The sequence below is a fragment of the Ceratotherium simum genome, chromosome 30 (assembly GCF_057802395.1).
Source record: "Ceratotherium simum simum isolate JZ-2026a chromosome 30, ASM5780239v1, whole genome shotgun sequence".
Taxonomy (NCBI): domain Eukaryota; kingdom Metazoa; phylum Chordata; class Mammalia; order Perissodactyla; family Rhinocerotidae; genus Ceratotherium; species Ceratotherium simum.
The window spans coordinates 28,088,020-28,110,416 of NC_141929.1; the positions used below are offsets into that span (position 1 = coordinate 28,088,020).

At 58.4% G+C, this 22,397-nt stretch overlaps 1 protein-coding gene across 4 annotated transcripts; it reads right to left on the reverse strand.

Moving 5' to 3' along the window:
• Positions 1–374: 374 nt before the first annotated feature.
• On the reverse strand, positions 375–21,960 carry KATNB1 (katanin regulatory subunit B1). Of its 4 annotated transcripts, none has more exons than XM_004431651.3 (20): positions 21,858–21,960; positions 20,422–20,717; positions 16,061–16,191; positions 12,783–12,900; positions 6,820–6,920; positions 6,394–6,435; positions 5,645–5,728; positions 5,324–5,439; positions 4,831–4,902; positions 4,522–4,672; positions 4,179–4,369; positions 3,940–4,070; positions 3,492–3,542; positions 2,472–2,539; positions 2,233–2,352; positions 1,995–2,144; positions 1,639–1,715; positions 1,486–1,560; positions 1,144–1,260; positions 375–806 (listed from the first exon to the last, which is right to left on the reverse strand). In XM_004431651.3, the coding sequence occupies exons 2-20, from the start codon at positions 20,459–20,461 to the stop codon at positions 674–676; spliced, it is 1,968 nt and encodes a 655-aa protein (XP_004431708.1). In that variant the 5' UTR covers positions 20,462–20,717; positions 21,858–21,960; the 3' UTR covers positions 375–673. The 4 variants fall into 4 exon arrangements, with proteins under 4 accessions (XP_004431708.1, XP_087276314.1, XP_087276315.1 ...); XM_087420188.1 differs by lacking the exon at positions 21,858–21,960 and adding an exon at positions 20,848–21,700; XM_087420189.1 differs by lacking the exons at positions 1,486–1,560; positions 21,858–21,960 and adding an exon at positions 20,848–21,700.
• Positions 21,961–22,397: the final 437 nt, after the last annotated feature.

The window sequence follows — 22,397 nt, forward strand, 5'->3', positions numbered from 1 at the left end:
GCTGGGCTCTGGGCCAGCCCAGTGGTGGCCGTGCCTGCAAGGCTGCGGTCCCAGCCCCCTGTAGTGTACAGCCGTCGGCCAGCCCTGGAGGCGTCCAAAGGACAGAGGGAGTATGGCTGAGACGAGGATAGGCTGGTGGGGCCCACCCCCTACCTGTTTCTCCTAGCCTCCCCCCACCTCCCCCAGAATAAGTCTAAATTGGCTCTGTCCCACTGGGCTGTCACCCTGCTGCCCCCTGCTGGCCACACTGCCTGGTGCACCATTGCTGGGGCTTGGAGGGGGTGTGGTCCCGTCTCTGAAGAGGCCAGACAGGCCATCCTGGGCCTAGGAGAGCCGCGGGCCAGAACCTGCCCCTCCCGGCAAAGAAACCAGGGAACAGTTACAAATTTAATAAAATTCGCCTTATAAATTACAGCAGCAGCCCCAGGGCTCCGTTCGCTGCCCCAAGAAGCAAGAGTTGGGCAAAGCTGGGCAGCCGTTGCTGGAGAGAAGTTATCTGCGAGTTTGGGGCTGTGGGGGAGGCCAGTGGGCCAGTGCCACCGCCTCCAGGATGGCCACAGGGCAGCAGTGGGGGCCGGGCAGGGGCTCATGGGCCGGTGCGCGCACAGGGAACAGGAGTGGGGGCTGAGGCCAGGCCCTGAGGGCTGCCGCTCGCCCCCACCCACGGGGCTCCTCAGTCCAAACTGGCCATGAGCAGGTGCAGCTCGCGGAAGGCACTGCCGTGGCGGCCGCTCAGGCCTGACTTGCTCTTGACGAAGCCGCTGATGCCCTTGAGCTGCTTGTAGCACAGCCGGCACTTGTGCAGCCTGTGGGCAGAGGGGCAGCGCTGCAGGCGGCTGGCAGACACGACCCCGTGACCCCACCCAACCCTGGGGTGTCCCGTCCTAACCACTCCTGCCCCTCCCCACAGAGGACGGCTGTGGCCCAGAGCACAGGACCCATCCGGGCAGTGCCAGGGCTCAGGGCAGAGCCAGGCCACGGAGGACCCCTCGCCCCGGGCCACTGCCCCAGCACAGCGACCTCTTCCACAAGCTGGTACAGCAGGGCCACCCACACACGGGCCAGGCCCCCTCGGCCTGTGTGCCCTTGCCTGGTATGGCACCTCTGCCCCAACACCCACACACACCCCGCCTGGCCCCTCACCTCTCCTCGCGGCTGATGTCCACACCCACGGAGGGCGGGGCCGCCAGGATGTCAGTGATCAGGGGCAGAAACCGCTGCAGGATCAGCTTCAGGGAGGTGCAGCCCGTCTGGACATAGCTGGAGAGGCAGACGGGTGATTGGAGCCACAGACAGAAGCAGCAACAGAGAGCAAGGTACACAGACAGACAGACAGAGGATCAGAGGCAGCATGGGCTTGTTATCGCTCTGGCCTCTCCGGCACTTGGAGGGGACAGCGATGCTGCACGCCACCTCACATGGGCACTGGGGTCTTTCCCGTGGTCCCTGCGGGAGCTCAGGCCCCCTCCCGCTCCCCGCACATACCTCTCGTACTTGCTCTGCAGAAGCTTCTCGATCTGCGGCAGGACCGTGGTGCACAGGTCCAGCTTCCACAGGGAGCTGGGGAGAGGGCCAGGGACACGTGCCCTCAGCACCCGCCTGCCCAGTCCAGCCGCTCCACCCTCCGCGGCCACTTACGCTTTCTGGTTGACGATGTTGAGGAGGTCCACCACGACAGACAGGTCATTGATGGCCACGGCCGAGTCCACTGAGCTCTGCAAACACAGCACCCGTCAGAGGGGACTGGGGACAGCGCTGCCCTGCCGGGGTGTGGTGTGATGACAGGGTGTGTCGTGGGGTGTCAATAAGACTACACCGAAAGTGACGAGCGCAAGGCCAGGCCCATAAATAGGTGCTCAATAAACAGCAGGCTATGACGATGAGGAAACAGAGGAAGTCAGCCATGGCTGGTGACAGGGGCCGCACACCCCCGCCCTCCCTCGTGTGGCCCTCTGCTTGGTCCAGCCCTGAGCCCTGGCAGGGGCGGCGCCTGCCTTGATGTCGCCCGTGGTCCACACGGCCCTCACGGTGTCCAGGTTCTTGTGGCGGCTGGTGAGCACCACGCACATGGTGTCGTGGCCTTTGCGGATCTGCGACATGGCGTCCTCATCGACCAGCTCTGCCTGCTGGGGGATCTTCACGGCCTGGAGGGATGGGCACCAATGCTGGCAGCAAAGCTCTGCCCTCGCCCCACAGGCCTCCACCCTGCCCTCGGGCTGGGCCCCCACTCACGGGCAGGAAGTCGGAGGCCTTCAGCCCGATGGGCTCATTCCGGGTGGCAGGGATGATGGCGGGCTCGGCCTTAGGTGCAGGGGTGGAAGTGACGACCGGGGGCTGGGGCAGGACCTCGAGCTGGAGGGATCCGGAGCTCAGCAGGCGGCCGGCCTGAGGCCTCCCTTCTGCCCCCCGCCCCCGGTTCAGGACTCCAGCCCCTCCTGACCCCACACCACGCCCTCTCCAGCCCAACGTACATTTGGCACCGGGAACTGTGCGTCTGTGGCTGGGCTGGACTTTGCTGCCTCCTTTGCTGTGGCCATGTCTGGAGGCAGAAGGAAAAGATCACTGGTCAGCCAGGAGAAGCGACTGGCAGGAAGAAGGCCGGGCTAGGGTGGGGCTGTGGGCATCTGTAACTGGGGGGATGGAGCAGGAGCCACAGTGCAGGTCCTGGGGAGCCCTGAGGGCAGGGCCGGGCCTGTCTCCTCCCTCTCCACCCACGGGGTCTGGCAGAAAGCAGACGTCTGTCACTGTGTGTGGATGGGACCCAGGGGGCTCCAGGGTGTGGCGATCCCGTCACCTCACTAGCAATGGAGTGTGTGTGTTGGAATCGGGGTGGGGGGCTCGTGGTGAGTGGGAAGTGCAGGAGGGTGAGGCCCCTCAGGAACCCAGCCTCACGGGGGGGACGAGAAGATGGCCCCTTGAGGAGAAAGCCGGGTGGAGGGGAGGGTGCCCCACCCCTGCCTCTTCCCCAGTCGTAAAGCAGACCATGTTCTCTCCCTTCGTGAATCCTCCTCCAGCAAAACCCAAACTCCCCATAGGACCTGCAGGGCCTGGCCTCCTCTCCTGGCCCCCGAGCCCCCACCCTGCTCTCGCTCCCTTGCACCCCAGCCGCTGCCCTCTTCTCCCCTCAGCTGGCCCTCAGGCCGCCCCCTCAGAGCCTCCTGCTCCCAGCACAGTGCGCCCTGGCGCTCTCACCACGCCCGGCTCCTTCCTCCACAGCATGTGTCCCATTTCTAGACCCACCTGTGTGGAGGCCTGTCTACCGTCTGCCCTCCTCACCACGGTGTGGGCTCCTAGGGGGCACCTGCCTGCCTCATTCACACCCAGTCACCAGGGCCTAGCCCAGGCTGGGCACACAGGAGGTGCTTTTGGGTGAGTGGAGGGAAAAGACCCAGTGGGAGAGAGGCTGGAGGGGAGGGACAGGGGCTCAGAGGAGAGAGACGGGGAGAGAGGACTGGGGTCCCTAGGAGGCCAGGCTCTGCCCCCTGACTCACCGTCCTCCGGGGGTGCTGGGAAGGGCTCACTTCTCCGGGGTGGTGTCCGACCTGCAGAGGTGAAGGGGGCTGAGGATGCACGCTGACCAGCCAGGGCTCCTGTCTGAGGCCTCAGGGCCGATGGCCTGGGACCCAGGGCCCTGTCAGGATGCGGGGGATGGAAGGTGGCTTCCAGGCACAAAGCTGCCGACCCATGACCCTGTTCCTGGCCCCACAAACCCTCACGTGCCCTGTGGGCCTTCCTTTGCTCGGGGTGGGCAGGGGCACCAAGCAGCTGCAGGGCCTCTGCTGGGGCCAGAGGACCTGGGAACAGAGCCTGGGCCCCGTGTGGGGTGGGCGTTAAGCTAAGGGAGCGGAGCAACGAGGGCGCCATCCCTGAAGGACGGTCTGCCTCCACCTCAAAATGGGGACACTGGGGCTTGGGGGGACGCAGGGGCGCAGGCCTCACTGATGCTGTTCTTGGGCTGGAAGATCTCGTTGTAGTCCTCGGCATTCTGGATCTCGGCCTGCGACTCCCGCTCGTCCCGGTCGTCCTCGCTGCTGGGGCTGCGGCGCTCGCTCTCCGAGTTCTGCTTCACCCTGGGGGGTGGGGCCCGGTGAGGCTGGGGCTGGGCCCCCCAAAACCTTCCCGGTGACAGGCCTGTCTCCTGTGCCCCCCAGCACCTTCTGAGGCCCCGAGCACCCCACCTCTGAGGCTTGCTGCAGGCTGTGCTGGGCCGCTCGTAGATGCGCCGGAGGGGGGCGCTGGGGTGGGGCGGCTGCTGCGCCAGGGGCCGGCTGTCCCGCACGGGGTCCTGGGCCACCGTGCCCGTCCTGGTGACCCGAGTCAGGTCCACCACGTAAGAGGAGACGTTGCTCTGGGAGAAGGCCACGCCTATCTGCGGGAAGCGGCAGAGCTGGGGCAGGACCCTCGCGGCAGCGGTGGGGTCTGGGTGGGCAGGGTCCCGGCAGGGTGGGGCAGGAGCGGGGGCCTGCGGTGGAGGCAGGCGGGTGGCCCTGGAAGATGGGCGGCGGGCGGTGGCCCTCTCACCAGCTGGTCGTTGCAGATGGCCAGGTCGGCCACCTTGCCCCAGTTGACTAGGACCACGTCAAAGCAGCGCTCGGGCTCCCAGCCGTAGACACGCAGTGAGTCCTGGCAGCCGCTGTACAGGCAGCAGCCATCGGGGTTGAAGAGGACGCTCCTGGGCCAGGCGAGAGCGGGCCGTGGGTCCCAAGAAACCGGGGAGGCTGGGGAGCCCAGGAGGGGAGGGAGCAAAAGCGGAGATGGGAAAGGCCCACCCACATCCACATCCCACCGCCCCGGAGGAGGGCCGGGCACACCGCCCAGCTGCCTGCCTACCTCACAGGCCCCGGCTCCCCTTCAATGCAGCTCACCACCTGGAACTTCTCCAGATCCCAGAAACGGATGGTCCTGCAAAGGCAGCCAGGCTGTGCTGGGAAGCCAGTATCCCCACGCTGGCCTCCGCACAGGCAGGTGGCCGGGGAAGCCGGCTTCTCTCCAGACACCTGTCCCCCTCTCCCCCGATCAAGGCCACTAAGAGCAATGCCTGGGGCCAGGGCCTGGCCCTGCACAGGCAGGGCGAGGGGACTCAGCAGGTGGGAGGCGAACATGGGCCCTGGATCCAGACATGACCAGGACACTGGGGCCGGGGGAGAGATGGGACCGGGGTCCGATCCTGGCTTGGCTGGCAGTCAATTCAGTCTCCAGAGGATCTTCAGGTGTATGACACACCGGGACAGAGAGACAGACTGGGGACAGATGTACACACACATACAGAGGGCAGAGATGTGAGGGACGGCCGTCACAGGCAATGGGCCCTCCTCCTCCTCACCTGTCAGAGCTGCCAGAAGCCAGGAGGTACTCGTTGGGGTGAAATTCCACCACGTTCACAGGCCCCGTGTGGCCGGGGAACTCGGACATCATCTTGCCAGCAGTCAGATCCCAGAGCTGGGTGGGGGCTGGAGGTCAGGACCAGGCCCGGCACTTCGGCTGCCTGCCCTCTCTCTATTCCAGCCCGAGCTCTTTATCCACAAACCACCTTCCACTCTGGGCAGGCTTGGGGCAGGCGAGCCCGACCAGGAGGGAGGTGAGGACCCAACCTGAGTGCGGTCAGCAGACCCCAGCCCTGGGCCCAGGGCAGGCCGGGAGCTACCTTCACTGTGTGGTCATCCGCGGCCGATGCCAACCACTTCCCGTCAGGGCTGAACCGGAGACACCGCACGGCCTGGCTGTGGCCCTGAGGAGAGCACAGCACACTGAGCTCACCCGGGGGGCCTGGGCCCAGCGGGCTTCCCGCCCACCGCCCCACTCCACCCCTGCCCTCGACGTGGTGGGAACAGGAAGTCCCAGGACTTCCTGGGAGGCAGGCAAGGAGGGGACAGCCAGCCACATGCAGGAGATGTCCTAGAGGGACACTTCTTCACACGCCGTCACAGACTCCCAGTCCTGCAGGATGCTCCAGGAAATCAAGATCGCGTGCTCAGACACTTTAGGAAACAACATATCTTGTGCCTCTTTTTGGAGAGTTAAATGCTCTCTCTTCATGTCAAAGGGTCTAAAAACCTCTAAACATAATTTTTTGTTAAACTCAGTGCTTCCAAACTCGTATGAATAGGCAGTCCTTCACCTAAAGATACCTGTTACCTGCCTGCAAAACCAGAGCATGGAGCAGAGCCTGGTAAACACAGCTCGGGGGGATTCATGGAAAGCCAGGGGTCTAGGTGGACCACCCATGGCACTCCTGCTCTGCTCCAGATTCACATTTCTCGTCTGGGCTCTCGTTTCTCATGTTCTCACCCACGACGGAGAGCAGGCCCCTCTGGCCCCTGCCAGGGTCTGGGCACCGCCCCATGCTCCACGCCTGCACGGTGCTTGTGGAATGACCGAGGGTGCTCTCCTTACCCTGTATCGGAAGACACAGCCTTTTCTCCTGATGTCCCAGAGCTGTGGGGGGAGGAACAGAGGGGCAGAGTCAGAACAGGTCATAACCAAGGTGGGCTTGGGTTGGGGAGGCCTAGCCAAGCTCAGCACTAGAGCCGGGGTCAGAGGGCATGGTGTGGCCATGAGCAGAGAGGGGCTCTGGGCACCTCAGGTCATTATGCCCCCAAATGACAGGGGTCTGGAAACTGCTCGCTAACGCTGGGCATTCTAAGCAGAAATAGAAACGTCTGGCGAACACCTCCACATCCTCCTTCCCTAGGAGGCTGTGGATGCAGCTGCAGAGGGAAGACGCCTCCAGACAGAGCCAAAAGCCCACCCTCAGGAACGACAGCCAGCTCATCCCCCCGCCGGCCCCATGGAGACACAGGGCTCAGAGCGGCGTCTCACCTTGATGTTTGTGTCCTGGGAGCCTGAGGCCACGAACTCGCCGTACGGGTGGAAATCCAGGCTGCAGATGTTGGCTTTGTGGCCCATGAGTGTGCGCAAAACTGCCAAGGAAAGAGCAGAGACGATGGCATGAGGCACACAGGACGGCCATGGAGGAGGGCCGTGGGGTTCGTCGTGTGTGTGCTTTAATACAACGGCACAGAAAAACAGAACCAATTTAAAAAATATGGGGAAAAATCAACCAGAGTCCCACCACCCTAACAACTGATTTTCTTATTTTTAACCCAACAGATGACAGCCATTTCTGTCATTACCCGAGCCCCCAGAAAATGTATCGCACACTCCCCTCCGCTTGTGCCTCTGAGCTCGCCGCATGATGTGCAGCTTATGGTCTGCTGGGTATCCCACCACACCCAAGACAGAGCAAGGAGAAGGATGCAGGAGAGGTCCAAGCTGGGGGAGAAACTGCATGGTTGAAAAGAGAAATCTAGGAAGGCTGTCTGGAGGAGGCAGTATTTGAGCAGGATGTCAGTGGGAGGAGGATGAGGGAGGATGTTAGGCAGAGGGAAGCGGTAGGCAAAGCCCCCAAGGAGGGCAAATGGAGGGAGTGCCTGGGGTGGCACCCATGCTCATACCAGTCCTCTGTCCAAGGGATCTTTTTTTTTTTTTTTTTAATTTTATTTATTTATTTTTTTCCCCCAAAGCCCCAGTAGATAGCTGTATGTCATAGCTGCACATCCCTCCAGCTGCTGTATGTGGGACACGGCCTCAGCATGGCCGGAGAAGCGGTGCGTCAGTGCACACCCGGGATCCAAACCCAGGCCACCAGTAGCGGAGCGCACGCACTCAACCACTAAGCCACGGGGCCGGCCCTGTCCAAGGGATCTGGAGGGTGGCCGTGAGGACAAGTAGAGGAGCCACGAGACAGAGAGAACACAGGGAGGAGGACATGACTGGGGCCCTGAACCCTCAGGTGCGGGGGTGGTCACCTCCTGCTCCCCTAGGAGACCACGTCTCCCATCCTTCAAAGCTTTGCAGGCGGCTCCATGACCCGGCCTGGCCCGCAGGCAAACCTCGTGTTTCTGTCTCAAGAGCATTCTCTGGTAACTCAAATTTACCTCTTCTCTCTGGCCTCATGTGTCTGGCTTTTTAAAAGGTTTATAATTCCGCTGTCTGAATAAACCAATCACCCCCTGAGTGCTGGGGCCACGGGGTGCGGGAGTCCAGCCATCCTTAGGTGTGACCCTCGGTGACACAGAGTGCCGTGTGAAGTAGTGAGCTCTTTGTCAGAGGTGTTCAAGCAGACTCCAGCTGTAATGCTTTAGGGACAAGAGAGTCGAGCTCCAAGCACTGAGCGAATTAAACAAACTCGATCATGTGACTGTCTCCACCCCTCGAGATCCGGGTCCAGGGCTGAGGACCCAGACAGAACTGGGAGCAGTCTTGGCTCTGCTCCTCGCTGCTGTGTGACCCTGGGCAATCCCTTACCCCCTCTGAGCCTCATATTGCGTCATGGTGAGAATTTGGTAATAAAATGGACATAAAGTTCTCAGCACAGGCCTGACACGTGGCAAGTGCTCCATAAATGGCAGTTATAATTGTTGTCATTTCTTCCTGCACGAGGCCTGCCTTCATCCCTCACCTCTGTCCCCCAGGCTGGACTGTCCTTCCTCCTCAGGCCTCAGAGCACGTGTCCCGGTTCTCTCTCTTCTAGCCCCAACCATGACCCACTTACTCTGTGCCATGGCCATTTGGTCACCTCCCTCATCCCAGGATGTCTGCTGAGCACTTCCGGTGTTCCCAGAACAGGCTGAGTGATTCCGAGCGTTAGTCTCCCTCTCCAGCCCCCCAACGACGCCAGGACAGGGGAGGGCCTGAGGCTCAGACAGTGGAGCAGCCCGCCTGAGGCCGAGCAGCAGGCCACGGAGCCAGACTTGAAACCAGGCCTCTGACTCCCGAGCAGCACGCTTTCCCGTGTGACCCTGTACCTGGGCCACATTTGTCTACAGCTCCTAGGCCAGGCCAGGCACACCCGAGAGCAGGATAAAGCGAGCTGCTCTGGTTGTCACCCGCCTTGAGGACAAAGCCCATCCCTCCGCCCACCGCATCCACTCATCCCACCAGGTGCCCCTCTGCGCAGGCCCCGTCGGAGCTACGCTGGGACTGACGCACCTTTACATCCTTCACAGAGTGACCAGGCACCTGCCACGTCTGTCGAGTGAGTATCTAATTCAACCGCACCAAAACCTGAGCAGCCGCCCCTCCTCGCTCTCTGTGGTTGTCACATGTCACTAGGGGCTTGGCATTGGCTTGCTGGCCAAGGAGGCCTCAGGCACATGCTCCCAGTCCAGGGCCTGGAGGGTGCAGACTCAGGCCAGCTCCTGCTTCAGTCCACTCGCTTTGCATCCCACAGCAAGGCTTCCAAAATCCTGCCCTGCCTGGAGAGGATGTGGCGGGTCCCACCCCTGCATGGGCCAGCTTCAGGAAGCCAGGCCGCCTTCCTGTGGGATCCCCTGGCCGACCCACCCTCGCCCCTGGCTGCGCCGTGGAAAGCCAGCAGGACCACATTCTTCGGGCGTGACTTCTGCCCTTGCTCTTCTGTCCAGGAGGGCCCTTGGAAGGCCTCCTGATGCCAGACTCGGTCACAGGATCCGGGGACCGCAGAGTAGAACAGCAGGGTGGATATCTGGGATGGGATCTTGACACCAGGATTCGAGTCCCTGGTTCTGCCACCCCCGGCCACAGGGCCTTTACAAGCTCAGGGCCCTCCCTGGGTCTCAGTCTGCCCATCTGTCAAATAAGGGGGCCCTGCCAACCTGGCTCTGCATCTGAATCACCTGGAAGCTTATTGAAAGCCAGATTCTGGGCCCCCTCCACTACTGCGTCAGGCTCTCTGGGAGTGGGGTCTGGGCCGTGTCTGTAATGAGCTTCGTGAGAGTTCCAGCCCTGGATGTCCAGGGCCCAGGAATCCCACACGCCTTCAGTTTTCATTCTTTGCCCACCTCAAGGAATCCCTCACATTTTCCTCACGAGTGAACAGTCATGGCTGAGAAAGCATGGCACCCTTGGCTTCTCTCTGTTTCCCTTGCTCCTCTGTGAAGAATGAATGGCTGGTGCCGTCCACTGGGATTCAGGTCCAGGCAGAGGCTCCCCAGGAAGTGAAGCGCCTTCTGCCGAAGTTTTTCTGCTTTCTCAGCTGGAGCCTAGCCAGCCTGGGCTCGCTCCTCTCTGGTCCCTCGAGTCCACTATGCCCAAGCACAGCATGCCCTGGGTCCTGCGTGAGGCCAGGCAGCAGGAGCATGTGCTGAGATGCAGTTTGTTATCAGGGGTCCTGGGGCTCCATCTTTCTTAAGCAGCCCATCACCAGTGGGCAAGCATCACCCAAGAGACCCAGGGGCACCATCTTTCTTGAGGACCACCTACACAAGAGGACCACCGTTCTTGAGCAGAAGGAACCTGGCCACACAGCATGTGTGGCAGAAGGCTGCTATCCTGCAGCGGAGGGAGAGCACGCACCACAGCTGAGGCCCAGAAGGACCTGTAAGTCTCAGCCGGGCAAGGGGGCTCTCTTCTGGAAAAAGTGGCCCAGACAAAATCCACGCTGCTATTTCCTCTCTCGTCCTTCAGGTGGCAGACGGCCTCCCGCCTGGCACGCTGGAAGGTCCAGCCTAGAGCCTGGCAAAGAGCAGCAAGCAAACACGTTTTGCTGGGACCTCTCAGCATTGGCCTGCATAGTGGTCTGAAAAATACATGGAATTAGCTGTCAACATGCAGAAATGGGTAGATCCACATCGATTTCCAGATTCCCAGCTTCTCTTGGAAGATCTGTAGAGCTGGCAACACTGCACCCATACTGCCATGCGGCAACATCCAGCTGGGGCTGAGAGGCAGAAAAGGCGAGACTCCCACTTGGCCCAGAACTGAGGGCCAAGTTTACAGACTAAAAGAGGATCTAGCACGGGGGTGAATGCTGACCCACCATGGTCCATCACTGTGCAACTTCAGCAGCTGGGACACCCTGCCGGCCGGCAGAGAGAGAGGCGGGGGGAGAAGCAGGGCCCACGCTGAGAGAGGAGTCCTGGAGGAGACGGTGCCGATCTCCCAAACAGCACCCCTGGAAACTAAAACGCAACGGAGCTGCGCCTTCAAAATTCCGGGGAAAACGTATTTCCAACCTAGAATTCTATACTCAAACTCTAAAAACAATGATGGAGATAGAATAAAGTCATTTTTAGCCATGAACGGTCTCGAAAACTGTGCCTGTCATGTACCCCTTCTCAGTAAACTACAAAAGAACGTGCTCCATCAAAAAGACAGAGAAAGGGGCTGGGCCGGTGGTGTAGCAGTTAAGTTCACGGGCTCCGCTTCGGCGGCCCTGGGTTCGCAGGTTCAGATCCCGGGTGCGGACCTACACACCACTCATCAAGCCATGCTGTGGCGGCATCCCATATAAAGTAGAGGAAGGTGGGCACGGATGTTAGCCCAGGGCCGATCTTCCTCAGCAAAAAGAGAAGGATTGACAACAGATGTTAACTCAGAGCTAATCTTCCTCACCAAAAAAATAAATAAATAAATAAAAGAAGGAGAAAACCGAGAAAGATGGCAACGTGGGACCCGGTGCGGCAGAGAGCTCCCAGGAGAGGAGACAGGAGGCCCAGGATGACAGCTGGTCTGCAGGCTGGGAGCTCCCAGGCCACTAGGACCTGGGGGACAAGGGCTCTGAGAAGACACACCTCAATTATGGGATGGCTTTGAGGGTAAACTCAAGGAGGAGGTTGACTCTTCTGTCAGAGAATTTGGGGATGAATTACTAACAATGATGTAGAAAACATGCAGATAAAAAAAAGAGAGAACAATTATTATTTTTTTTTGAAAAAGAAGAAGATTGGCCCTGAGCTAACAACATCTGTTGCCAATCTTCATCCTTTTTTTCCTCTTTTTTCTCGCCAAAGCCCCAGTAGACAGTTGTAAGTCATAGCTGTACATCCTTCTAGTTGCCCTATGTGGGACACCGCCTCAGCATGGCTTGATGAGCAGTGAGTGGGTCCGCGCCCAGGATCCGAACCTGTGAACCCCGGGCCGCCAAAGCGGAGCGTGCGCACTCAACTGCCATGCCACCGGGCCGGCCCTAAGAGAGAATAATTATTAACTCCACAGAAAAAAGTTATAAAAAGAAAAGAAATATAATTAGCTCTGGTTAATACCTATATGGTCCTGATAACATAAACACTGAATGTTTAAAAGGTGACATTGGGAGGATGGAGCGGAAATGTGAGTGACAGAGTTGGGGTGGCTCTAAGAGCGTAAGTTCTCATCTTCTGTAGAGAAAGGCAACAGCTAATGTAGAAAGTGTGTTTAAAAAGAAAAGAAAGAAATTGCAGTCCAGCCACGTTGTTTAGAAAAGTGGAGGTGACGAGCAAAACGCCAGGTAAAGGTGAGAAGGCTGAGCCTATGGGGAGTAGGAAGGAGTGGGGCACAGGCTTCCTCTTTCATTGTGAGTAGCCATAGAACTGCCGGTATTTGACTTCTGAAACTATGTATAACTTCTATAAAGATGAAAACTAAATTAAAACAAAGCCCAAGGGACTGAAGGTCTGGCCACCAGAGGCCCCATTCCTGCAGGCAACAGTGAGCTGGAGCTGAGAGGGGAGCCCCTGAGGGGCCGCACGCTCCCCAGTTCTCCCCATAGCCACCTCACTTGTGCACGTGTCCTGCGTGGCCCCTGGCGCACTGACGTCCTCCCAGGTTCTGAATCCACACAGTCGTCCATGCAGACGTCTACTGGGCGCCTCCTCGGTGCCAGCACGCAGAGAGAGCAGTGCCCACACCGTCTGGTCAGGGCTCCAGGAGAGAAGCACCCAGTGTGGTCAGGGCAGGCTTCCCGGAGGAAGTGACTAGACAGGAGAGCCCGCAGTGAGCACGGACGCATGCGTGCGTGTGGGCAGGCAAGCGCGGACACCTACTTTTGGCAGCTTCCAGGTCCCAGACGCGAATGGAGCCCGACTGGGAGCCGGCCACGATGAGCTCCTCGGGGGTGTTGAGGCGGACACTCTCCACCGGGGACGTGTGACCCGTCAGGCTCTGTGGAGAGAGGGCGGCAGCTTCAGTGAACTGCGTGGACAGACCCCAGCTGCTGCCCCACGTTCTGGGTCCCCGGAAAGGGCATCAGTGACAAGTGGCTCAAGCAGGAGAGCTGTGCTCCGCGGAGCCGCACCCCGGCTCTCCTGCAGACGGGCCGAGCAGCCGCCCCTCTCAGCCTCGGCTCCCGGGGCTAAAAGTGGGCCAGACCCCAGTCATGCCCCATCCCCTCCCACTGCCCACTGTGCTCCTGACATGGACGCCACCTGCAGAAATGGCCCTGGGCCCCCTGGAGCGGAGCAGCGGACCCTCTAGCCCTGAGTCCAGGCCCACCGCCCGCCTCGGCTCTGCTCCCATCTCCACACTCTGCCTGGCCCGGGCCCCTCAGGAGAGGAAACCGTGGCAGAAGCGAGGCCTGGCTCCAACAGTGGCACACGGCTCACCGCTCTGGAACTTCTGGAGGACCCTGCCACGCTCCCAGGCCAGGGCTCACGGAAGCCAGAGAACCTGGGAGTGACTTTACTGGAAAGAACTCATACCCACTCAGAGCAGGCGGAGCTGGGCAGGGCCCCTAGGAAGGGTGGGAGGTGCTGGCATTTCCAGCTTTCTGGAGAGGAGGCCAGAATCCACAGTCCAGGGTGTCTGTCACTCTCCGCCCAGCACTGGCCACCCCAAGGCACAGTGTCTGCTAAGACCACGTTCCCCAGGGGGCTTGGGAACGGTAGGGGAAAACTGAAGGCCAGTTACAAGCAGCTTGTCCAGCTCCTAAACATCACTGGCAGGAGCATGAATGGTGGGGCTCCACGGAGGGCAACTGGGCAGAATCCATCCACAGTGAGAAACACACATTCCTGCACACCAGCACCCCCGCCTCCGGGAGCCTACCCTGCACACACTCACACACACGGGAAACAGCAGACCGAGGTTATTCACTGTGGTGAATCTACTTGACAAAAGACTGGACACAATATAAATGCCCAACACAGGAAACTGGCTAGATAAGCTGTGGTCATCCATGGTCACCCAGGCAATGGATACTACTCGGCCATAAAAATGAATGAGGCCACCCTCTGAATATGACAACGACTCATCTCCAGGATACTTGAGGTGACTAAAGATGGAGAACAGTGTATACAGCAGGATACCACTTGTGTGAAAAAAGGAGGGGGAGGACACAGACATACACATTTGGTTGAAAATGTATACAATAATTCTGGAAGGACACAGAGGAATCGGGAGCCGTGGTTGTCTCCAGGAGGGATGTGGGGGTCAGAGGAGGAAGGAAGGCTTTTCACCATTTACCCTGTACCATTTGGATGTTGAACTGTATGAGTTCATACATACTCAAAACCACACAGAAGGGCCGGCCCCGTGGCTTAGCGGTTAAGTGCGTGCGCTCCGATGCAGGCTGCCCGGGTTCGGATCCCGGGCGCGCACAGACGCACTGCTTCTCCGGCCATGCTGAGGCCGCGTCCCACATACAGCAACTAGAAGAATGTGCAACTATGACATACAACTATCGCCTGGGGCTTTAGGGGAAAAATAAATAAATAAATAAATAAATTAAAAAAAAAAAAAAACACACAGAAACAGATCAGAGTGGACTGCCTGCAGAGGGAGCATGCGCATACACGCTCAGGTGGGAGAACGGGGGCGGTCTGAGTCACTGAAGGCCTGGGCTGTGGTGAGTAAGGGGAGAGAGGCACAGGATGGGGCCTGCTGGGCCCGCGGGCTGCACCTGGTGTCAGGAGATAAGTCTAGAGGCCAGACCCAAACTGTCCCCTGGGCTTCTCTGGGGACGAGAGCATGGGGTCACTTCATGCCCATTTTCTGTCAGTCTTTGTTGATTCTTTTTCTGTTTGTGTGTTACTTTGGCATTTCAGGGGGGAAAAACACATTTGAACACCAAAAACAAAGTGAAACAAAACAAAACAATTTCATTTCTGTTCTTAACCCTGGCCGTGCTTCTGGTCAGATCTCGGTTGGATCTCACAAAAACACTGAGGTGATTAAGTTTCTACTAATAAATAACACCTCCCACCTCTTTTTATCTTTGTCTTCACTGGGCCAAGAGTCAAAAGAATGATAATACCCTGTGCTGCCAGGTTGTGGTGGGAGAGGGCGGCTCCTCTGCTCCCGCTGAGAATGCAAATTGACTTCTGGTGGGCAATTTGGCAATATGTTTTGAAAGCTTTTCAAAAAGTGCACGCCCTTGTATTTAATGCAATGATCACAGATCTGCTCAAAGATTTAGGTAGATGAGGATGGTCACCTTGTGGCTGAGCTGAGCCAAAAAACTGGAAATGACCTCCACGCTGGAAACAGGGTGTGGCCAAGCTAATTCCAGCCCATCCCTACCATGGAATACCATGAAGCCATTAAAAATCACGTTGTAAAAGGATATTTGTTGACATAGGAAAATGCTCACAATATTGTTCCTTTAAAAAACCAGGCTACAGAAGAGGAAGATAGTGTTCTGGAAATATCTTGTTATATACTTAGGTGTGTGCACATGCACATGTGTTTGCACGTGTGTACGTGTACATGCCTGCATACGCCTGCACACACATGCATGTGCAGGTGTATGTATCTATATCAGCACCTAGGACATAGACCAGAATAGCAACTGAATGGTCTTTGGATAACGGAACTATATGTAATTGATTTTTGTACTTTTCCCTCCTATACGCTTTCCTGTTTTGGAGAAGTTTTTGGCACTGAATGCAGTTGCGTAACCAGGGGGAAAGTGCTATTAAAGAACCAGCTCTCTAACAGCTCCAACCAGCTGCCCTCAAACCCTTTTTGCGGAATGAGGTGGGGAATGAATCAAAATAAACCCACGTGCAGCCGACAGGGGGCGGATGGGCCTGTGGGCTCATGTTAGCTGCTCACACGGGCTCCCTGAGGCCTGTCCCATGGCCGTGACTCCCCCATTCCTGAGGGCTGGCCACTGTCCCAGCCTTTGGGATTGTCCTGGGCCTTCCTGAGCAGACGGCTGGGGCAGGCCCTGAGGTCCTTGTCCCCCTGCCCGCTGGCTCGGCGCCCGGAGGACAGGGTGGCCTGGGCCCGCAGAGCCTGCAAAGCTGCCTGCTGCCAGCCCCCTGCCCGCCCCGCCCACAGCCCGGCCCCAGGCCCCGCCCGGCCCCGCCCCCGCCGGGCTCACCATGATGCAGTTGGGCTTGTTGATGGACCACAGGTTGACGCGGCAGTCGTCCCCGCCCGTAGCCAGCAGCCGCCCGGAGGCTTTGCCCAGCACCAGCGACGACACATTGCTGGCGTGGGCGACGATCTCCTCTGCACAGGACAGGGCAGGGGGCAGGCAGTCAGGGGGCTGCACGGGCCACATGGAGGACGGGTGGGCCTTGCCCTGCTTGGCAACCGGCTCCGGCACCCGAAGCCCAGCAGAGGTTCCGCCCATTCATCTCCCTTTGGTGCCAGACCCCTCGTGGGCCGTAGGACCAGGTGACAGGGGAGGCCTTGGGCCTGGGACAGAAGTGACTATTTCTCAACTAGTCATTCTCATCCCACCTTTAGGCCTCACGACTTTTTTCCTTTTTCTGCACATCAACTGATGATATTGAGTTACTATGCTCACTTTTTAAAATTGACTTATTTTTATTTAGCTATCTTTTAAGCAATAATATCCAGGAAATTACAAGTTTGACATGTTCATTATACTTTTTCTATGATACGAAAAGAAAATGAAAACAATCATTAAAATAAAAAATATTCATGCATGTACCACCTACGCACCTCTCAAGCTGCCGCTCGCTGTGTACACAAACTCCACTATTGGGAACACACTTTAAGAACCATCCGGGTCAGCTCCAGACAAGCTGTCCCCAGGTGAGCCCACCCAGGGCTTTGGCCCACAGCTTCAGAACCATGGACCGGATTCTGGTCTGAGCTCTGCTATGGCAGGCTGTGTGACCTTAGACAAGTCACTCACCATCTCTGAGGGCTGGGTTCCTTGTCTGGTAAATGGGGATAATAATAGTTCCTGGCTCATTGAGTTGCTGAGGATTCACTGAGAACACGCCTGTGAGCTGCTGCGTAGGGAATGAGTGCTCCATGGTTGCTGGGCAGCTATGGAGTGAGTGGGCATTGGGGTGGACACAGGAGGGGGGCTGCGTGAGAAGGGGGGACAAAGAGGTCTGGGTGTGAGGGGGTGGGAGTGAGGGCTGACCCGATGGAGTGGGAGGTCAGGTCGCTGTGGGCAGCCCCGGGGGCCCCTGGCCTGCTGCTGCCCCAGCAGTGGGGGCAGCAGACATGGCTTCAGAGGGCATCGGCAGTGCCCCAAGGAACAAAACCTGGGCGAGGACCCAGAGGCAGCCCAGGCCTTGGAGCCAGGCCCTGAGCGAGTTCCTCCTGGAAACGAGGAAGAGACAAGACAGGTCTACCCTCACAGACAGAGTGAAAACCCCAACGTGCCAACGCCCGGAGGCAACTGGGAGGCTGGCTTGAGTGACAGCGAGGAAAAGGGCCCCCCCCCCGTGCTCCAGCTCCGGCCTCACCCTGCCTGGGGGTCTCTGTGGTCGGGCTGCAGATCACAGGCAGGTTGGGAAACTGGGCCCAGGAAGGCTGCCTGCCATGCAACCTGGCTCAGAGGTGCTATCAAAACTGCCCCAGGGGGGGACTAGGCCCCAGGCTGGACCTCAGGATGACACCCTACCTCAGGGCCTGGACAGGCCAGAGCTGGGCAAAGGCAGCAACAGCCCCAACGCGGGCGAGAGTCCCTGCAGGCCCACGTGAGCCAGGGCCTCGGGGACCCCACCACTGGATCCAAGGGACCTGCGCCCCTCTCTAATCTGCATCTCAGCCAAACAGCCTTCTGTCCTCTGGACACTGTAGGGAACAGAGCCTGGGGTGCTCTGGGGCTCTGGCCCCAGACACTTGTCTGTCCAAAGGCATCTACTGGGTCAAAGTGACTGCCCAACCCAGCTCAGAGGGCAAACTTCTCCCTGAGCACTCTGTCCCCAAGGTCAGGCCTCCTCCCCTTCTCTGAAGACACTCCCCACATGCACTCTGTGCGTGACCTGCCTAGAGGCCTGAGTGTCCACCCCTGCTCTCACCTTTCCCAGGGATTTCTGGCTGGGCCCGACCTCATTGGGCCTCCTTGGGCCCTCTCTGGCCCTCAGGACTACTGCCCTGGAGACAGCCATTAATTCATAATATACACGTTTCCCGGATGCCTGCTCCAGGCCCAGCACTGGGCAGACAGCGGGGAACGAGAGTGATGAGGCTCCTGTCTTCACGCCACAGCTGATCAGACTGCTCCTGGGATGGGGCATCTAGCTGGAAGAACCATGGACTTACAGCTGAGAAGAATCTGGAGGTTGGGCCTTTCTAGAAGGGCTCAGACCACTCCCCTCTAAGCAGCCTGACCAGCCTGGAGCCCCCAGAGGGACCCGGGGGAGAGCGGGACATACCACGGGCACCAGGCAGAGGAGGGCTCAGCCCAGGGCACTGGCCCAAGAGCTCCGCCTCTGACCCGAGGGACAGCAACCACCATCAGGCCGAGGCCTGGGTACCAAATTTTAATGCAAACAGATAAAAACCCTCACAGCATCTTCTGGCAGGCCAGGCTGACGGCTGCTGCTCCACCCTGTGGCACAGGCCCACCCCAGTTTCCCAAGCCCAGGTGGCACAACCTAGGCCCCACGTCCCAGCCAGAGCTGGGGAGCACTGCATTCTGGCCAGAGGCGCTGAGGACTTGCATCCCAAATGGAAGATGCAAAGAACTAGGTTTCAGTGACCCCACATTGGCCAAGCACCTTCCAATCCTTGCCAGATCTCGAGCCATAAGAAGCCAGAGGTCCTTTGGCCTTGAGCTCTTCAAACAGCTTATACCCATGGAAACCACAATGCACATGAAACTGTCAGCAGATGCCCGTATGTCTCATCACATCTTCCTGGAACACTTTCATGGCTTGGTCTTGCCTTTAAGATAAAGTCAAAGCCTCAGAAGGGCCGGGGTCCTGCAGACATGCCCCCTGAAGACCTCGCCAGCCCACGTGGCACCACACTCTCCCTATGGCTGCAGGCCATGGCCTCCTTTGAGGTCATCCGAAGCACCGACCTTCCTGCCTCAGGGCCTTTGCACAAGCTGTTCAGGCAGCCTACAGCACTCCCTTACTTCTGCCCCCATCATCTACTTACTTGATTCAAAGCACATGGCCCAGCTTAGAATTAGAGAAGGAGAGACAGCAGGTTGTGATTATCTGATTCTGGCCTGTCGCCCTCCCCAGGCTCTGCCCTCTACTGCACAGGGACCTTGTCTATTTTGCCCCCGCTGTTTCGCCAGAGCCTGGTTCTATGCTCAGGAAAGACCAATTGTTGAAGGGACAGATACATAACCCCAATAAACACAAAGCCATGCTGCCCAAAGTGAATCCTCCTTGGGAGCCCCTAACAGGGCTCTCCCAGAACCCTAGGGCTTTGAGGAACAATGTGAAAATGGCCCAAAGCTGTTATTTAACAAGTGAAGACACTGAGGCCCAGCAAAGAGCTTTGCCCAGGTTCTCACGGTTAAGAAGTGGAGGAGCCTTGCCCCAGATTCTGAAAACAGCCCAGGGGCAGCTCACAGTGGAGGGTGACCAGTCTGGGCACACCAAATCTATGCCAACCGGTTATTACAGGCGGGGAGGGCCACAGAGGCACCAACGTGCAGAGCAGCAGTTCTCAGAATGGGACCCGAGGAACCTCAGGATCCTCCAGAAACTTTCAGGGGTCCAACAGAATAAAACTATTTCCAGAATAATGTTAAGACAGGATTTGCCTTTTACACTCTCGTTTGCTCACAAGTATACAGTGGAGTTTTCCAGAAGATACATGACATGTGATGACATCATCACTAATGGCATGTTTGACTGTATATCCTTGTGTTTTAAAACGTCTCACTACTAATTTCTAACATGGTAAATATTGACAGAACTCCCATAAACAAAAACTTTTTGAGGTCCTCAATAATTTTTAAGAATATAAAGGAGTCCTGAGATCAAAGAGTTTAGACTCTTGTGTAGAGTAATGGTGGTGGTGGGTGGTCTTGTGCTCAGTTATATTCCAGAGCCCTGTCAACATCCCTCTGCCTACCCTATCACTCCCACCCATCCCAAGATGCCCTGGTCTAACAGGGGAAGCTTGATTTGTGAGATGTCTGAAAACACCAAGAACATCTTTCAGGATTTCTCGCCCCATCCTGCCTGTCAGTCTAACTGGAAATCCCACACTAAGTGCCTCATCTCACTTGAATCCCATAGCAACTCTAGAATTAGAGTAATCACTGTACAGTGATTATCTCACTGTACAGACAGGAAACTGAGCTCAGAGAGGTTAAGTCACCTGCCCAATGTCACCCAGCTAAGAAGTGCCAAAGTCACGATTTGCGTCTTGGTCTCTCATACTCCAAAGCTGGAGTCTCCCCCTGTGCCAAGAACAGGAGACAAAGCCGGGGGTTCAGGCCACCCGGCAACAAGCTGCTAATGGAGGTAAACAGGGGGAGAAAGAAAAAAGAAAACCACTCACGCAACTTCCAGGCCGTCTTGGTGACCACAGGGGTGGCCATCCTTCAGTTGGCTGGCACCTGAAGCTCCGCCCACAAAATAGACTGTGCTTTCCTTGTGGGGTGGGGGTGGATCCCCCCCAGACCCACCAATCAAGTTGGCAGGGAGTTCTCACACATCCAGGCAGAGGGAATGCTTCGTCTCCCAGCCCTGGACCGCCTCGTGGTTTTAAATCAGCCACAGCAGCAGCCTGTGCGCACCTGTCAGGATCCTGGATCGCAGAACGTCAGGCTCGAGCCATCTCAGCTCAACACTGGGCTGGAACACAAACAGAGGGGATGGCTTGTTAGGAAACACTTGGTGGGATCTCAGGGGGCCCCGGGGTTCACAGAACTGCAGCGGCAGCTCCCTGGATCACCAAGGACACTTCATAAAGACAGACACCCACCAAGGACACCAGTGCCAGGAGCTGCTCTGCAAATTGGGTTTGAGAATCTGGAGACCGGGCCCCTCAGGCCGGGTGACTTGGAATGCAGGCAAAAAGAAGGCCCTCCTAGAGGCCGGGATAATAGGAGAGGCTCCATTCCCGGAGGCTGGCTGCCTGAGGTGCAGCAGCCGCAGTGGGGCGGGGAGGACCACTTGTCTGCAGCTCACATAGATTTCTGGGAGTCACTGTTTTGTCTGACGCATGGGAAGGGGTGGAGTCAGAGGCTAAGCTTAGGGGCCCACGAGAGGCACCCCAGAGATAGGCACTGAAGTCTTCTCCCGGGAGAATCTGCAAGAGGGCCCTGAGAGCCCACCCCCCAGTGTGTGGCAAGGGATCTACTCCCGGTCCCTGCAATTCCCAAGGATAGTGCTGGGAGCTAGGCCTCCAGTGTGGGCGTGAGCCGGTGTGCCTCCTCAACTCTAAAAGGCCACCTCATGGAGCCTCCTATCCCCTTACCCCAAGCCTCTTTCCCACGAACCCTCTCCTCTCCGTCCCGTTTCTCTTGGGCTCCCCAGTTCTGTCTCTCTAGTCTTCCGTTCACTCCCCCTTCTCCTGCCGCCTGTGGCCCCGATTCGTGCACATCCTGTCTCCTGGGCTCCCTAATGTGGCCCCTGCCTCGCCAGACCCCCTTTACTGCCTTTTCCCCTCTGCGATCGGTATCCCCCATTCATTCACTCTCCTGCGTCTTGAGTCCCTATTTATCACCCATTCTTCCGCAGACCCCCGGCTCTGCTTCCGGCCTCCTCGTTTTTCCCCTCCGGCCTCCACGCGGGTCTCGCCCGTCCGGAGGCTGGGGCTGGTCCCTCGGCCTCGCCTGATCCTCCCACTCCTCTCAGCTTGCGGAGCACCGGCTCCAGCCTGCCCCCGCCCGGAGCCCTCTCCCCGCAGCTCGGCCCGGCCCCGCCCCGCCTGGCCCGGCCCAGTCCAGGGCCCACCGTGCCCTCGCCTCCTCGCCCCCTAGCCCACTCCACCTGCAGCTGCGGCTCCGGAGGCCGAGGCTCTGCTCCAGGCGCGACCCCCACTTGCCTCCATCCCCTGCCCTGATTGGCCGCTGCTTGACAACCGACCCTCACAACAAAACCTCCGGCCCACAGCACCGCCCGCCTCACCTCCCGCACCAATCAGCCGCCGCGGGCGCTCCACCTCCTGCCAGGCTTGACCAATCGAAGCAGGCCCTTCTGCCGCTTTTCCTAAGCACCCGCCTTCTGTTCCTGAATTGGACTAATCACGAGGAAGGAGCGTTCAAGAGCCGCCCCCCGCCTCTAAGGAACCAATGCGGGCGGCCGTTTCCTTGGTCCCGCCTCCGTCTCAAGCTTTCCCTTTCCTTCTCTCCCCCAACCTAGTTTGCGTTTAAAAAATTTGCGACACGCCCTCCAATGGCGGCTGCGCCAATCGCTTTAGCAACCGTCCCGGATCGACCAATCAGCGTCCGCATTATTGGAAAAACCAATTTCCAACTAGCCAATGGGAAGGGGCCGTCGGGAGCAGCGTGAAGCGGCGTGGAGTCATCT

Bases quoted from the DNA above. Each gene is read 5' to 3' on its own strand.
- KATNB1 (XM_004431651.3), bottom strand. From the start codon at position 20,461: ATGGCCACCCCTGTGGTCACCAAGACGGCCTGGAAGTTGC. The intron at 12,901-16,060 runs GTGAGCCCGGCG...CTCTCTCCACAG, and splicing joins ACAAGCCCAACTGCATCATG to AGCCTGACGGGTCACACGTC. The intron at 3,543-3,939 runs GTGAGGCCTGCG...TCACCTCTGCAG, and splicing joins CCAGCCCAAGAACAGCATCA to GTCGGACACCACCCCGGAGA.